We start from the raw sequence: 16,151 nt of genomic DNA, 5'->3' as shown, positions 1-16,151 counted from the left end.
GAGGACCCCAGCAGGCCTGGCAGCAAGTGACAGGATGCCCTGGGGCCTGGACCTCAGTCTCCCTGTCCCAGAACGCAGGCGGTCGGGGGCTGCCGGCCTGACCCAGCTGCCTGCCGCCCAGAGCCCCGTCCTGCAGGGGGACAGCCAGCCAGCGTGGCCCTGGCCTGCTCCTGGACGTGAACCCCAGGCCCTCGGGGGCCACATCCTGGGCCAACTGCAGGACTCCATTCTGGGGGCTCAGCACGGCGAGCACAGGGCAGGCACCTGACACACTCTCGAGAAGGCGGGCCCTCGGGTGAGTCCACAGCACCCAGCCTTCCATTACCGTGTCACCTCGGCCCCACGACACCCCCCCGAGGACAAGCGTCGGGGCTCCCACTCGGAAGGGGGAGAGTCAAGGTGCAGGGCATCTGCCCGTTTGGGCAGAACCAGGGGCAGTGGGGGGCTGCCCACAACCGCGGGCACCTGCAGAGCCATCACCGGACCGGTCGTTCCAGAAAGTCGCCACGGTGCGTATACTCGCAAGACTGAAACAGCCCCTGAGCACTCAAACACACATTTTTTAAACCTCAAAGTTCTCCGTTATTTTAATGATTTCAAGGAAATTTTGGCCATTTTCTCCCCTACCTGTGGAAACTGCAAATAAAAGTCTTTGACGACACTGTCAAACCAAATATCCCAACCCTGATGTTACACCACCACCCCCAACCGGTCTCAGCATCCCCGTCCCCACTCCTGTAAGCGGGCCACAAGGCCGTCACTGGGCCACCAGGGCCCAGGGAGCAGGGGAGGCTCCCCAGCTGCCTCGCTCGGCCCACGCTCACCCAAGTGGGGGGCCACCCTGGGTCACTGTAAGACGTGAGGACACAAAGCCCCACCCACGATCCTGTGGGGTGGGCGAGGGCTTGCACCCTGCCTCCGATGAGCAAGCCCTGGGTGCTGGGAGCCCGGCAGGGAGACACAGCCCAGCCCACAAGGAGGCGGGCCCTGTGCTGCCCGGGCAGAGGAGAGGCCGAGGGACAGCCATGCTGACTCCTCAGGGGGCAAGGCTCCCTGCGCCTCCCTCTCATGGCCAGAGCCAGGCCCCGCCCACCTCTGGAGAGGAGGCCGGGAAACGGGAAGAGCCAGGGGTCAGGAACTCAGAGAGCGGTGTGACCCCTTCATGCCACTTTGACCTCGGGGATATCGCCGACCTCGGCAGGCCTCCCAGAGGCTCCACCACGTGCGAAGGCCTGAAGGAGGCCAGGCTTGGGGCTCCTGGAGCCACGCCCCACCACGCCCACAGCCCCTGCTCCCCCCCAGCCCTCAGCAGAGAGCTGTGTCTGTCTGCGCCGTCCCTGCCCCCAGGCTGAGCCCCTCCTGGGTACCTTCTTGTCCGAGGGGCTGGAGGTCTCCGGCGCCAGGGCGGCTTCCGCCAGGCCCTGCTCCAGTAAGGAGTCATACTTAATGCTCCTCTTCCTGCTCCTCCTCGCCTTGCCCTCCGGCTTCTGTCCATTCTCCTCGGACGGGGACGCGTCCGCGGCCCCGCTGCCACAGATGGAGGACTCGAAGAGCGGCTTCCCATTCATGTAGGTCTTGGTGATCTTCAGCTTGATCTCAGGAGAGCCGTTCTTGGTGGGGCTGGCGCTGGGCGGGGTCCCCGTGCCTCTCCCCTCCGGGGACTCGAACCGCAGTTTGGCCTCCTGAGCGCCGGGGTCCCCATTGAACACGCGGGAGGTCAGGTCTCGCAGCTTCTCCGCCGGGAGGAAGGGCAGCGCGTCGTGGCCGTTGAACTTCTGCATGACCCCCTCCTGCAGGCCGGCAGAGAGCTGCGCCTTGCCGAGGAACACGGAGCACTCGCGGCTCACCTCGCAGCCCGGGGCCTTCCCGGTGCTGCCGCCCAGGGCCTCCGGGGCCTGCTTCATCCTCACGCACGGGACGGCCTTCTGCACCGAGAGGGGGCTCTTCTTGACGCTCACTTCCATCCAGTCCCGGTGCTTCCGTTCGTGGACGCTACACTGTCAGGAGAACAGAAGACAAGAGAGAAGCAGCCCGTCAAGGCCCAGCCCAGGAAGCCCGCACCTCTGCTTCCCCGAGTCGACTCCCGGCGCGGCGCCCCAGGAGGCAGTGCGAGCATGGACGTGAGGACGCGAGAGCGCGGCCTGACAGAGCCGGGGGACGAGCGGGACGGCCTCTGAGGAGGAACACACGAAGCCAGGCTCCGCCTCTCAGGGCAGGCCAGTGCCTCTCGCCATTGAGGTGGCCGGGGACACAGCACCTGACCTGCTTCATCGCCCCAGAGGGGACACCGTGGGCTGCCCCAGCGTGTCCACGCAGGGCACCCGACACAGTGTGGGCCTGGCACAACCGAGGCGGCCTCCCGGGCAGAGGTTCGCTGACGGGCGCGGGTCACCTGAGAGCGGAGTCTGAAACCAGACGCTCCTCGCCCCGGCTACTGTGGCTCGGAGGACTGAGCAGCAGCCTGAGAACCAGAAGGTCGCTGGTTCGATTCCCAGTCACGGCACATTCCTAAGCTGTGGGCCAGATCCCAGTTGGGGGCGTGAGAGAGGCGACTAATCTGTGTCTCACTTGCACATCCATGTGTCTCTCCCTCTCTCCCTCCCTTCCCCTCTCCCTAAAAATACATGAAATCCAAAATTTAAAGAAAAACACAGACGTGCCGATGCCTGGCACACCACTAGTGCCAGACGGATGGAGGAGCCGAGCGTCAGAAAGGGAGACAGCCGCCCGAGTGAGACCAGGTGCAGGCCTGGCTGGCGCGCCACCCCCACCCTGCCTGCCCAGGTCCAACCTAAAGGCCAGCACAGGAGGGGCCGAGAACCGGACAGAGCCACCCCCCATCACGAGGGAGATGCCCCAGTGCGCTCGCGGGCCCCTGGGCCCACCTGCGGAGGCCCCTCTGGCTGCACTGCCCCCATGGGCGTCTTCAGGGCACAGCCACCGTCCCCAGCGAAGGGCCCAGACCCCAAAGGGCGGCCAAAGTGCAGGCACCGTACCAGCGGGGGTCACCCCCCAAGAGCACCTCAGGGCAGCCACCGGGAGGCCCCGCACAGGAGGGGCACCAAAGTGCCTGAGGCTGGGGAGGTGGGCGTGAGGCCTGCAGACGCGTGAGCAGCAGCTCCGACTGGGGACGACCAGGCCACCAAGGACACCCAGCCTGTCTGCACACAGCTCTGATGGCCACCGCGTGGGAGCTGCTCCCGCCACAGGAGGGGCAAGGTCCTGGGCGCCCCCGCACGTGTGGACAGAGCTCCAGCAAAGCTCCCCCCAGGGCAGCGGCCAGCCCTGTGGCGGTGGAGCCACCCACGGCTGAGGGGCCGGCCACCTACGGCCCCCACAAGCGCAGCAGAGTGGGCAGGACAGCCTCGGGGGACAAGGAGCAGCGGCCGCCCTGGTGCGGGGGAGGGTCCTGTGCGGGGGAGGGTCCTGTGCGGGGGGCTGCCGCCCAGCCCTGGGACACACAGCAGAGTGTGCTGCGCGACTCAGGCCCTGCTCTCTGAGGGTCAGGCAGGGCAGTCCCCGTTCCGGCCCCGGCCCCGGCCCCGGCCCCGGCCCCAGCCCCAGCGGGGTGGGAGCGCTCTGCCTCCCCAGCCGAGGCCGCGAGACCAGCGAAGACAACGGAGGGCACAGGTGCTGGGAAGGAAGAAATACAACCACCTTCCGTTCACAGGGAACGGGAGTGGCTCACGTGTGCAGGGAATCTCAAAGAATCCAAAAGAAGTCCTGGGACTGGTGAGCAACGTAGCAAAGTTACAGGGTGCAAGGCCAACACACACACGTCAACCGGCCGCCTACTCACCGGCTGTGAGCAAGCCCAAGTGCACAGCGAGCGCACACCTTACACCAGCACCCCCAAACTTCAGCACGCAGGGGCAAACCTGACTGGACGCGTGCAGGGCCGGTGAGAAGGGAGCTCGACAGCACCACCGAGCGGGGTCGAAGAGCTGGAGCAGAGGAAGATACCCGTGCTCACGGGCCGGCGGGGGGGCTCCATGCGGCCGAGGCGCCCGCTCCTCCCAGCCTGGCCCGCGGGTCACATGCCCCCACCCCCCACCCCCCAGTCAAGACCCCGACGAGTTCTTCTGTGGACGCCAACAGGCTCATCCGAAACTGTACGTGGCGGCAAGAGGCCCGGAGCAGCCAACACAACAGGAGGGGCGGGAGCAGAGCGGCGCCTGGGGACACGGCCCCCGGGCCCGCTGCCACGGCACCGTCCCTGAGGCCGGGCGGCGTCGGTGAGAGAGCAGACAGACCCAGGGGTCCCGGCCGGGAGGCCCAGGTGTTTCGAGAGTCGTCTCAGTACACCGAAGTGTGCGGGTTCGATTCCTGGTCAGGGCACACACAAGAGTCAAACCGTGCCCTGGCTGGGGTGGCTCAGAGGACCGAGTGCCAGTCTGCAAACCGGAATGCCGCCAGTTGGACTCCCAGTCGGGCGCACGCCTGGGTGACCAGCCAGGCCCCCAGCAGGGGGCGCACGAGAGGCAACCACGCATGGATGTCTCTCTCCCTCCCTTTCTCCCTCCCTTCCCCTCTCTCTGAAAATAAATAAGTGGAATTGTAAAAAAAAAAGAGAAAGAAAGAAAAAAGAAACAATGAATGCATAAATACGTGGGACAAACCAACGTCTCTCTCTCGAATCAATAAATTAAAAAAGTTTTAAAAGGAGGAAAGACGCCTCACATCCTCCGTCACCGGAAAACGCACCGAAACCAGTGAGACCCCACGGCCCGCCGTCAGAAGGGCCCGCCCCAGCGCCCCGAGGCCTGCAGGTGCGGGCAAGGCCCTGCGGTGGCGGGGACACACGCTCCCTGCCGGTGGGGCAGGCACAGTGCAGCGACCTTCTTTCTCCGTTTGTAATTAACCTCAGCGGTGGGGGAGGGAGAGGGAGGGAGAGGCAGACAGACAGACATCTGTCGTTCCACTTACTTGTGCATTCACTGGTGGACTCCTGCATGTGCCCTGACCGGGCATCGAACCCACCACCTTGGTGTACCGGGGACGACATTCTAACCCCCGAGCTACCCAGCCAGGGCAGGGCAGTGACTCTGGAGGGTGGTTTGGTGGTTTCTTACAAAACCAAACACACACTCACCACACGGCCCAGCAATCGCACTCCACGGTGAACACCTGAGTGCGCTGAAAACTCACACCCACACGCAAACGCCTGCACGTGGGGGTCCACAGCAGCTTTACTCACAACTGCCAAGTCCTGGGGGCAGCCCAGGTGCCCTCCAGGGAACGGGCACGCCGGGGCCCGCCCAGACAGCGGAACGCGACTCGGTCTTAAGGAGGAAGGACTGTCGGACACCTGCTGCACGGGGATGACCCTTGAAGACCTGGGGCTCAATAAGAGGAGGCGGTCACAAAAGACAAACACTGCAGAACCCCACTCCCATGATGCCCCTCTGCGGGCAGACTCGCAGGCACAGGAAGCAGAGCGGAGTTTGCAAGCTCGTGGGGGAGGTGCACGTGGGACGCGGGTGTCTCGTGGGGACAGTTCCCAGCGGGAGGCAGCAGCTGGCTGCAGGCTGCAGCACAGTGCAGCCGCGCTGGGTGCCCCCGAACCGCACACTGAGCGAGGGTCACCGTGGTCGACCGTGTGTGGTTAATGTTATCACCACACACCTCTGCCCTCGGGGGCTTACATTCCAATGGAGTCCCAGCAGCAGCACCAGCAAGGGCGGGAAACGGCGTTATCAGAGAATAATGAGGGAAGCTGCCCCAGAAAGAAGAGGGAACTAAAGGAGCACTGGGCGGGGGAGAGACACAGTGGTTCCAGAGCGCTGGGGCTCTAACCCAGACAGACAGACAGACACAGATCGAGGCCTAGACGCAGCTCCTCACGCTGAAACCACAGCCCGCCAGCGGCACAGAGGGAGCCTGAGCACCCAGCTGCCCGGCTCCAGCAAGGGGGCCCCAACCGACAGCAGGGGGCGCTGTCCCTCTACAGCAGGGGTCCCCAGGCTCCCCCCCCTCCCAGTCCATGGATTCCTCCCGCACGACCACCCGGGCCCCGCCTCCTGTCTCCCCCACTGCCACCCTGGTCCGCAGCAGCCTGTCCCCCACGGAGCCGGTGCCTGGACCGGAATGGCCGGGGACGGCTGCTCCAAAGGGTGGAGGGAGAACCGGCCCCGTAAATCACCCTTCGCACAGGAGGCACAGGCCCGGGGGCATCTAGGGCCATGAAAGACACCAGAGGATGCTCTGCGGGGGGAGGCTGGGCTGGGCTGGGAGCAAAAAGCAGAAAACTGTACTTGAACAATTAAAATAAATAAAAAAATAAAAGGTGCTCTACAGCAAGAGCACAGACGCAGGGGAAAGACCAGGGTGTGGCACGGGAGGGACCAGCGGTCGTTCTGAAAGCGCTTGTGTCTAGAAAGAACGTGGGGCTTCCTTTCGCACATTTACCAACACTCCTCCCAGAGCCCTCCAGTAAGATGGCAGAACAGGAGCCCCAGCTGGCGCGGCTCAGGGGACTGAGCGCCGGCCCGCAAACTGAAGGGTCCCCGGCTTGACTCCCAGCCAGGGCACAGGCCTGGGTTGGGGGCCGGGTCCCCAGCGGGGGCGTGCGAGAGGCAACCGATTGATGTATCGCTTCATCTTTCTCCCTTCCTTCCCCTCTCTCTAAAAATAAGTAAATAAAATCTTTAAAGCAGGTGAGACTGCCAGGTGTCATTCATGTTTTCCCTTGCAAAACACCCCAAGGTAACACACGCAACACATAACCGGGGTAAGAAGGGAAGGCAGCCCCGGCGCAGCCGGGTGAAAGGTGGGAACAGGGGCGTCCGGGCCGAGAAGCACAGCTCGGTGTCCCCAGCAGCCCTCCCTAGGGGGCAGGGAGGGCCGGGCGTCCGGGAGCAGTGCTGCTCTGTCACGGGGTCGCAGACACCACATGACCGACACGTCCAGTGGCCGGGAGTCGGGGCAGCCTCCACCGGGCCACCGGGACCAGAGGCCGGTGTCCCTGCGCAGGGAGGGCAGCATCTCTCTCAGCAGAGGGTCGCCCAGACCACCAGCGACCGGCACCGTCCTCACTGGCACCAGGCCTGCGACAGCCTCTGCACACGGAGTGGGTAGCGAGGCACACGCCCACTCTCGCAGCGCTGATGGTCCAGAGGGGAGAGACCGAGACTTCGGAGGAGAGGCGAAGGTCTGGGCTGGGAAGGGGGCACTCGGGCGTCCAGCTGCAGCGGCTCTGCTGGCCCAGTGAGGCAGCAGCGTGTCAGCCTGGGGAGGTCTCAGGGCCGGGCCAGCGGGAGCCCTGAAGGGGCGGGGGACAGGAGCAACTGGGAAGCCACGTGCGCCCCACTATTCCCCGCCTCCTGGCACCTGGTGCCGGCCTCGCCTGACGGCGCCAGTCCTACCCGCGCTGAAGGCCGGTAACAGGACCCACACGGCGCGGGCACAGACCGATGCCCTTGAAGAGCAGGGGTACCCGCCGGGCCCTGACCTCGGTGCTACCCCAGCACGCGGCCCATCCGAGCAGGTGCCTCTCCCGCAGCGCTGTGCCTGGGACCCGGAGGGGGGGCTTCTCGCTGGGCCCTTCCCGGACTGGTTCCCGTGGCTGCAAAGGTGCTCCGAGCCACTGGCCAGAGGACAGCGCCCAGGCAACCGCCTACCAGGCAGAAGTCTCCGTCCCCTGGCCAGGTCACCGGGTCCCTCCAGCACTGCTGGGGGGTGTGGATGGGTGGGGCTGCTGTGGAGAACGGCTGGGTCCTCGAGAAGCCCAATGGACAGCCCCCCTGCCCCCCAGTGGCCCCACTCCCAGGGGCAGACCCGGGGCAGTGAAAACCCCCGTGCACACCAGCACACGAGCCCCTCCGCTGCAGCATCCCCCTCCGAGAGCAAACGGCCCCGAGCCGCACCCCCGCCAAGCGGCAGGAGGCTAGTGCGTGCCCACCAGGCAGTGCTGGGCCGCCATGGGCGGGAGCTCGGAGCCCAGCGGGGCTGTGGCGGGGCCGGGCCCCAGGCAGGAGCAGGCTGGGCACAGGGGAGTGCTCGCAGAGACGGCGGACTGCCAGGCGGGTGGGGGGCTGCCGGGGCGGAGACGCTCTCGGGCACGGGCTTCGGGTGGCAGGGAGACGCCGGCATCAGTGGTGACGGCTGTGTCACACTGGGAATGGACGAGAATCACTGAATCGTGCACTTCAAAGCGGTTTACGTGGTAACTTCCATGTGAGTGAGCCCCACATCCGTTTTGAACACCCACTCGCATCGACTGTGCGGAGCAGCTCCCTCTCCCCCTTGGAAGCACAGGCCAGGTGCAACGGACGACAGGCCGGCCACAACGGGGACCACCACGTGGGTGTGAGAGGCCCCCTCAACCCCGCCTGCTGAGGAGGGCGCGCCTCCCCCAGGCCCGCTGTCCCCCTGTGGCTGCAGCCCCTCGGCCAGGGAGGGCGGGGGGGGGGGGCGGCCACGGGCACCACCACACCACGCTCGCACTCTGGGGCACGGGAGCACGCTGTCTAGTTCCAGTTCTCCCTCAGAACGTTAAAGGAACATTACAAAAATGTAAGACTATCCCCAAAACACCTAAAAATTGCCGCACCGTCACACCATCGCCTGCTGCTGGGAGGCAGGAGGCGGCGGCCAGGGGGCCCTCTTGCCCCGAGGTGCAGCCGAGAGGAGGGGCGGGGGGAGTGGGGAGGAAGGAGCAGCCCGGGGAGGAAAGAGGGACACGTGGAGACCCCACTGGCTGGCGGGACACCTGCGTGGCGGGAGTTCCCAACGGAGGCAGGAGACCCGGCCGGCTGGCTGCCCCCAAGGACACGCAGGTGCCACGGACGCCCGTCTCAGAAGTGCGCGTGGGGACCGCAGGGCGCTGCCACCCCACACCTGCCGGACACTTCCACCGGCACGTGCCTGGAGGATGGGGAGCGAGGGGGACCCTCGTGCACCGCTGTGGGTGGGACGCAGGTGGGCGCAGCCACCACGGACAGCGGTGCAGAGGGTCCTCAAAACGTTAAGAGCGGGTCTGCCTCGTGACCCCGCGGCCCCACTTCTGGGGACGTGTCCGAAGGGGCCCGAGGGCCAGTGCAGAGCGACGCACAGGCCCCACCCCCCGCAGCAGCACCTGGAGGCGCCAGGGCGTGGGGGCAGCCGGGCAGACGGCGGGTGCGCACGCTTGGACCCAGCGGGCTTCGTGCTGAGTGAGAAGGTCGGACGCAGAGGGCCAAGTAACCACGTGACTTCACCTACAAGTGGACCCTAAAAAGAAAAAAAGACAAACGCCCCAACCCAACCAAACTGAAACCCCCCAGAGATGCTGATAAGAAGCTGACGGCTGGGGGGGGGGGGGGCGACAGAGGAAAAAACTCGGGTGTCACCGACACCTCCCCCCACCACGGCTCTCACAGCGAGGACAGCAGGCGTCCCAGTTTCACCCCAGAACCCCGCCTCTCAGCCTGCCGCCCTCCCCGCGGGCCACCACCATCCTTCTCCTGACGGCCACCAGCCCTTCACGGCCGCGGTGCTCAGCATTGCGGCACCGGGACCAGGGAAGGGCTCCATGGGACACAGACGGCCAGCCCCGCCGCAGGGCCTGGGGCCCCGAGCCCCACGGCAGCCACTCGCTCCTGGGCCGAGCCCAGAGCGCCTCTCTGGCCGGGAGCGCCCCCAGCCGACAGAGGGTGAGAACGCACGCGCCCCCGACAGCTTCCCGTCGAGAGACACGTCCCTTCTCGGTGTCCAAGGCAAACCATGGGGCTGCACCCGTGCCAAGGGGAGGGCCCCACCCAGAGCAGGGACACTGGAGAGCCTCTGCCCAGTGGGCGGCAGCAACCACGGACGGACACCCCCCGTGCACAGCCCGCCCTCGGCCCACCGCCCCAGGCACTGGGGCGGGGCTCCACCCCACGCACGGCAGACCCCCCCCACCCCACGCACACTCTCACATGCACTCACACTCACACGCTCCCCCCCCAAACCGCCCACTGCCCTTAGGAGGAAAGTCCTCACTTCAGCCTGGAAGAGCACACCCCCCACCTCTGCAGCCTGTGTGCCCCCAGGCCCCTCGCCCCTGCCCCGACCTGCCGGGGACCCACGCGCGCCCGCGGCCGGCCCTCCCCTGCACCACCCAGCGCGCGCCAGTCCCGGCCGGGCGCACCCTCTCAGCCCTCTCCAGAGACACGCGCAGTGAGCCCGCGTGTCGTCGTGTCCGCACGGGTCTGGTCGCACCGCCGACAGGGCCACAGCCTCCTCTCAAGCACAGCAGCCGCCGCGGCAGCTGAAAAGGGGGAGTTCCTCAGCAGCGAGGCTACCGGGAGCCCCCACTTCCGCCTGTGCCAGAGACGGGTGGCTGCAGCCGAGTCTCGCCCCGGCCCGTCCTGCGCGCCAAGGGGCGCCGTGAGCAGCAAGCGGGCAGCCCTCTGGCCTCCCCCCCACCCACCCCCTTCCTCCTCGTTGACGGGACGGGTCTGGGTTCTGCGGCTGGCAGCTCTGCAAGGAGAGGTCCGCCATGTTTCTCCCACGCTGTGTTGCATGTAAATTGGCTGTTGGCAATAAAGACCCAGGTTCGGCTGTTTGGCAAGACTATTTCATGGGTCTTTCAAAAACGTGGCCCTTTGTCCACTGGCTCTGCCCTGTCTTCCCCACACGGCGAGGTCGGCAAACCCCGCAGGACACGGGTCCAGCCTCACCGCCATGGCGCACATGGCTGACGGCCCGTGGAGACAGGATGCCCCACTGACCGAATGTCACGGCCCCTCCGGCTCCAGGACAGACAGCCATCCGTTAACCGGGCCCGAGAGGCAGAGCAGCAGGTCCGCAGGGCACAGAACCGGCTCAGGCCCACAGGCACCCCGGTGGCGTGTGGCCCGGTGACCCTGGGCCTCCCCTCGGGTCTGTGGGGTCTGGCCTCCCCCGGGAGGACCCCACGAGCCTCGGAAGGGGTTTGCAGCGCAAAAGAGCCACTTGAGAAGCTCTGCACAGATGGCAACCTGACTTCAAATCTTCTAGGGAAAGCAAGAGAGAAGTCTCTTCCGTCTAACATTATTTCAATGTAAAAAGTCTAGGAATTCACATGTTTATGAAATAAAAATCTTTAGGAAAGCAAAAGGCTCAAAGCTCTCCCCCTTGTTAACTGAGTGCCTCTGGGCACTGCCCAAAACCCAGAGGACAAGTCCGAGGGCCCTCACCCCCACAGACTCACGACCCAGACAGGAGGCCAGAGTACGCACGGCGCACCCGGCCTGGCCCGGCCGGTGCTCACGGGGAGACCAGGCTGCCCGGTGGGGGGGGGGGGGGGGCAGGGGCCGGCGGCAGCGCCCCAGGGAGGGACGGCAGCGCCATCTCAGCGCCCCGCCGCCGAGGACTGGCCGGCGAAGGCCTGGAGCAGCAGGCGGGGACCACACCCCACCAGAGCCCCTCCACCAGACGAGCAGCACAGCCCCAGGGCTGCTCTCGGGCAGGTCGGAGCTTCTCCGTGGGAAGGACGGAAGTAGGCGAGAAACAGAGGGGCCCCTCCCTCTGCCCTGGTCCACAGTGAGATGGGGGCAGCAGTCCCATCCTCATCCTGCAAACTTTGAACCCCAGAACTCCTGGGGCCCACTCCCCCAACTCTGAGTCCCACGCGGACCCCAGTCCACCGCTGCTGCCCACTCTTGCATTTGCCCACTTCTCCTCCCCCCACCTCCTGTGCTTGGGAAGGCCTCCCTCAGGCCTGTCACCAGCCCAGGGTGAGGTGACACCTGTCCAACCTCACACCAGGACAACACGCTCACGCCGCTCACTCCCTGTCACCTGCTCCCCTCCCGGGAAGTATTACACAATGCACCTTGTACAAGGGGCTGGGGGAGTGCTGGTTCAGTCGCTGAGCGAAGGAGCCTCTCAGGCCCCACTCCAGCATGGGCGCGCGAGAACCACCGAAGCTGCCCTGGCTGCTGTGGCTCAGTGGGCTGGTGGGTGTCGCCAGTTCGATTCCCAGTCAGGGCACACGCCTGGGTTGCGGGCCAGGTCCCTGGGTACTGGCACACAAGAGGCAACCAGTTGATATTTCTCTCCCTCTTTTTCTCCCCCCCTTCTCCTGTAAAAATAAGCAAGCAGGAGTTTTAAAAATCTAGAGGACAGGCGGAAGGTCAGGAAGGAGGAAGCTCCCGTCCTGACAGACACCTCAGTGCAGCCTGGGAGACGGACAAGCACGGGACCCACACGGAGGCCGGAGGCGAGGGCTGCAGCGGAGGGCGGGGGCGGGGGCGGGGGCAGCAGGGCGGGCAGGGGTGGTGTGCGGGTGCGCAGATTGGAGCTTCTGGCGGGCCAGTGCCACAGCCTGAGGCCACGCACAGCTGGGCGGCAGGCCGGGGGCCCTAGTGGCTGCAGCACAGTGAGAGTGGATGGTGGTGCAAAGGCGGGTGAGACACAAAAGGTCAAGGACACACCCCTAGGCCTCCTAAACCAGACAGGACCCAGGGTTGTGGGCCAGGTCCCCGTGGGGGGGGGGGGGCAGGCGAGAGGCAACCATGCAGTGATTTTCTCTCCCTCTCTCCCTGTCTAAAAATAAACAAAATCTCACAAAGAAGCAAAACACGGTCTCCACGCCGACTAGCAAAGGCCCACACCCGCTCAGCCTGCACTTTGCAAGTCCTGCTCCGTGTGTCCCGTTAACTACCGAGCATCACAGACCGCTAGCACCACGGAAGCTAAGGGGCTCGCCGTCGGCCACTTGCTTTCTGGAAGGCAGATGCAAAAACAACACTAACTTGAGGTCTGTCTTGGTTTTGTGTAACTAGCAAACCCAGTGTCATCAGATCACAGCCGATCCACGGATGGGAAGTGCTGCGGAGCCCCGGGGTGACCTGCTGCAGGCTCCGCCTCCCGAAGTGCTCGCTGTGAAGGAGCACTCGGGACAGACGGACGGCCGCACCGCCGTGTGGAGGCCACACGTGTGGAGACCGCGTGGAGCAGGAGCCTAGCCCCCGAGTCGCCGCAGGCTCCGTGCTCCCCTCGCCCCACCCAGGACACGGCGGGCGGCGGGCGCACCCACCCCCTCCACCTCAGAGGCAGGCGGTCAGCTGCAGCTAGGTCCCGCTACTGTGCTTGCGTGCGCCACGGCTGATTTTCATTTGACATCGGCACTCGCCGGGGTGGGGAGAGGGGGGAAAGGAGGCCTGCCTGGCAGACGGGCTGCGGCTCCCTGAGGAGAGCAGGGCAGCCCTGGGCCGGCCGGCCCCCCTCCCCAAACTCAGCCTCCTCGGGACGCTCCCCTGTGCTGTGGCGTGGCCTACGAACAGCACAGGCAGACAGGCCGGGCGCCGGCACTCAACCCGGCTGTCGGGTCACCCTGAGCCCTGGGCCTGCGGCTTCGGCGTCTACTGAGCGCTGCCGCGATGGGGCACCAGCAGAGGCGGTGACGGTCCTCTGCCTCCAAGAGCCCAGCCCCCAGGGGAGAAAGGTCCGGGCAGCCCCTGGAAGGCGGGGGCTCTGCCCTCAGCCAGCGAGGAGAGCAGAGGGCCACCCCACCACAGTCCACCCAGAGGCCTGCAGCCGGCTGTGGGCACAAACGTGGCGAGCAAGGACACCTCCACTGCAGTCGGCACCAGAGAAGGGCTCCGCTGGGCTCCGGCGGCCGGGACGCAGCTCCAAGACGGCACCGGGGGCCAAGCAGCCCGCCCAGCAGAACACCAACCTCCGGGCACGCCGAGGGTGGGAGCAGCGAGCCTGCACCTCCCGTCCCCCCGGGAAAGATGCTCTGCCCGGAGGCGAAGGAGCGGGAACGCAAACGGGGGTGACGAACCCCAGCACCACCGCAGCCCACGCTGCCACGCGGGCTTGGTGGCCGGGACCCCGAGTCTCACCCCGCACACCTGTGTCGGTGCTTCCCATCCCCTCACCCGCGCTCCTCAGGAAACCCAGTCCCACCTACTTCCACACGGTTGACGCTGAGGCAGTGAGCCCTGAGCCGTAAGAGGAAGTAACCGATTAGTTTTCGTTTACATTCGGCCCTGTGAGTGAACCCTTCCAAGCTGGACTGCTTGCAGGAGGAGAGGACGCCCAGCAGGGGGGAGGCTGGACCCCTGGACGGGCGGCATGGCCTCGAGCCCCCGAGACTCTGACCCCCGCTTCCTTGACCACCGCGCCCTGGGGCAGGCGTGGTTGTACCAGCCCCGGGTGAAGCGGCTGCACGGAAAACTCGAGCAGAGTAGCCACCCTCCTTCTCCTCCGTGAGCCTCCACGAGCCCCAGGTGGTGTTTGCTCACCCTCTACACTCGAACGTGGCACGTGTGCGCGCACACCGGACAGACCGCCCACCCTCCTCTGAAGCTCAGGAAGCCCCTGACCCCACACCCTCGGGCTGGACCCTCCCTGGCTGGGATGAGCTGGGGGGAGCGGGCTCTGGGTGCCGAGGAGAGGGGCACCCGAGCTCCGCACAAAGCTCCCACCCATGTGGCTCGCGCTGGCAGCCAGGGCCCCGAGCCGAAGGCTGAGAAAATGGAAGAGAGGGAAAGGAAGTGACTCAAAGCCAGCGTGCTTCGGGCATGAGTCCTGCTCCCGGCAGCCGCGGTCTAGCTCTGAGCCAGGGCCGGGGCAGGCCCACGCGGGAAGGGCGGCTGGGCTCCGGGGCTCGCTTCCTCCGCGCTACCCTTCGGCGCTGTGGTTTTCCAACGCCGCCGCTCTCCTCGCGTTCAAATACGCAACGAGGGCATTTAAACCGTTTTGGAAAATGAAAGAGTCTGAGTAGCGGCGCACGGACGGGATGGCTCGTTTTCCCTCTTCCCGACCTTATCCGAAAGCACACAGAGCGGACTCAGGACCCCCCCCCCCCCCCCCCCGAGCATTTAGGTTGGTTAGCGACGCAGGGACGCACGTCCTGGGGTTTAACTCATTCAAAAGTCAAGGCCTTCAAAGTCGGAGCGCGGGCTGTCAGTCAAGAACTTCCCTAACCCGCTCCCCCGCCGCCGGTCGCACGGCTCCTCCGCCGCGGCTTCGGTTCCCACGCGCGCCCCAGGGCGCCGGGTCCCTGCCCGGGGGGGATCCCCGCCGCCGAGATGCGAAGTTTCGGCTCAAACGTCAAACCCGGGGCCGTGTGCGTCCCGGGCGCCGCGGGAAAACACCAGGGCTGCAACGGTCCCGAGCCCTTTCCGCCCCAAGTCAAGAGCAGCGGTTTTTTAAATGCCTCGATTTTAAACCGCCCTCCCGGCGGCTGGGGTCCAGCCGGCGTGCGGACCGCGGCCGCGTCCCTGCGCGCCCCGAGGGACCTCGTTGGCCCCGAGGACCGGGGGGCCCCGAGGCGAGGCTGGGCGCGGCGCGCGCCCGCAGCCCGGCACGGTCCCCGCGCCCGGCGCCCGCCTCCACCTGCCGAGGCCCGGTCCGGCAGCCGGGCGCCCGTGCCGACCAACGGCCGGCGCCCGCCAGTGTCGCCCGAGGACCCGCGGCAGACAAAAAGCACCTCCCCGCCGCCCGCCGCGCCCCTCCCACCGCCCGGCCCCGGCCCGGCCGGGCCGGCGCCTCACAAAGGCCGGCCCGCCGGCTGGGCGCCGCCGCGAACAAAGGCCGCCTGGCCCGCAGGCCGGCACAGGTGCAACCGCCGCGGAGGCCCAACATGGCCGCGCCCGCCCGCCCGCCGCCCCGTTACCGCCGCCGCCGCCGCCGCCCGCCCGCGTCCCGGCCGCGCCCCCGGCCCCCGACCCCCGCCCCACTCCCAGGCCCGCGGCCGCCCCAGTGACCTGTGGTACGTCGCATCCTCCGGCGGCGGCGGCTCTCGGGCCGCGGCGCTGGGCTCCGCGGCGGCGGGGAGGGGGCCGGAGCCGCGGGAAAGGAGGGCCGAGGGAGGGGAGGGGGCGGCGGCGGGCGCAGCGCGGCCAGGCCGAGGCTCTCCGCGCGCGGCGCCGACCCCGCCCCCGCGCTCCCGCCCGCCGCCGCCGCCGCCGCCGGGCCGCCGCCGCCGCAGAAGCCGCGGGAAAGTGCGCGCCGCTGATTGGCTGCCGCGCTCGCGGGCTGCGGCCCGGCCGTTCAAATCCGCGCTGGGCTAGCGGGGAGGGGCGGCGGTCGCGGGCGGGGGCCGGGCGGGGCCGGGGGACTGGGGCCGGGGCGCCGGGGCCGGGAAACGGGGGCCGGGGCCGCGAGACCCCGCGAGCCGCCTCAGAGCAGCGCCGACGCGCGCCGCGCTCCGCTCCCGCTCCTCAGGCCAGGCGCGCGCCAGGCGGCAGCTGAAC

The 16,151-nt window shown here is 67.2% G+C and overlaps 1 protein-coding gene across 1 annotated transcript in view; it reads right to left on the bottom strand.

Moving 5' to 3' along the window:
• NSD2 (nuclear receptor binding SET domain protein 2) overlaps nucleotides 1-15,766 on the bottom strand; it is a 42,491-nt gene extending 26,725 nt beyond the window's left edge. Inside the window, exons 1-2 of the mRNA XM_028503806.2 lie at nucleotides 15,663-15,766; nucleotides 1,368-1,997 (exon numbers count right to left, since the gene is read on the bottom strand). Of these exons, the coding sequence (XP_028359607.1) occupies nucleotides 1,368-1,964 (597 nt within the window). The 5' untranslated portion in view covers nucleotides 1,965-1,997; nucleotides 15,663-15,766. The remainder of the gene's footprint in view (nucleotides 1-1,367; nucleotides 1,998-15,662) is intronic.
• Between the last annotated feature and the right edge of the window lie 385 nt (nucleotides 15,767-16,151).

The sequence above is a fragment of the Phyllostomus discolor genome, chromosome 1 (genome assembly GCF_004126475.2).
Source record: "Phyllostomus discolor isolate MPI-MPIP mPhyDis1 chromosome 1, mPhyDis1.pri.v3, whole genome shotgun sequence".
Classification (NCBI taxonomy): Eukaryota; Metazoa; Chordata; class Mammalia; order Chiroptera; family Phyllostomidae; genus Phyllostomus; species Phyllostomus discolor.
This window is presented reverse-complemented; position numbering and strand designations above follow the sequence as displayed.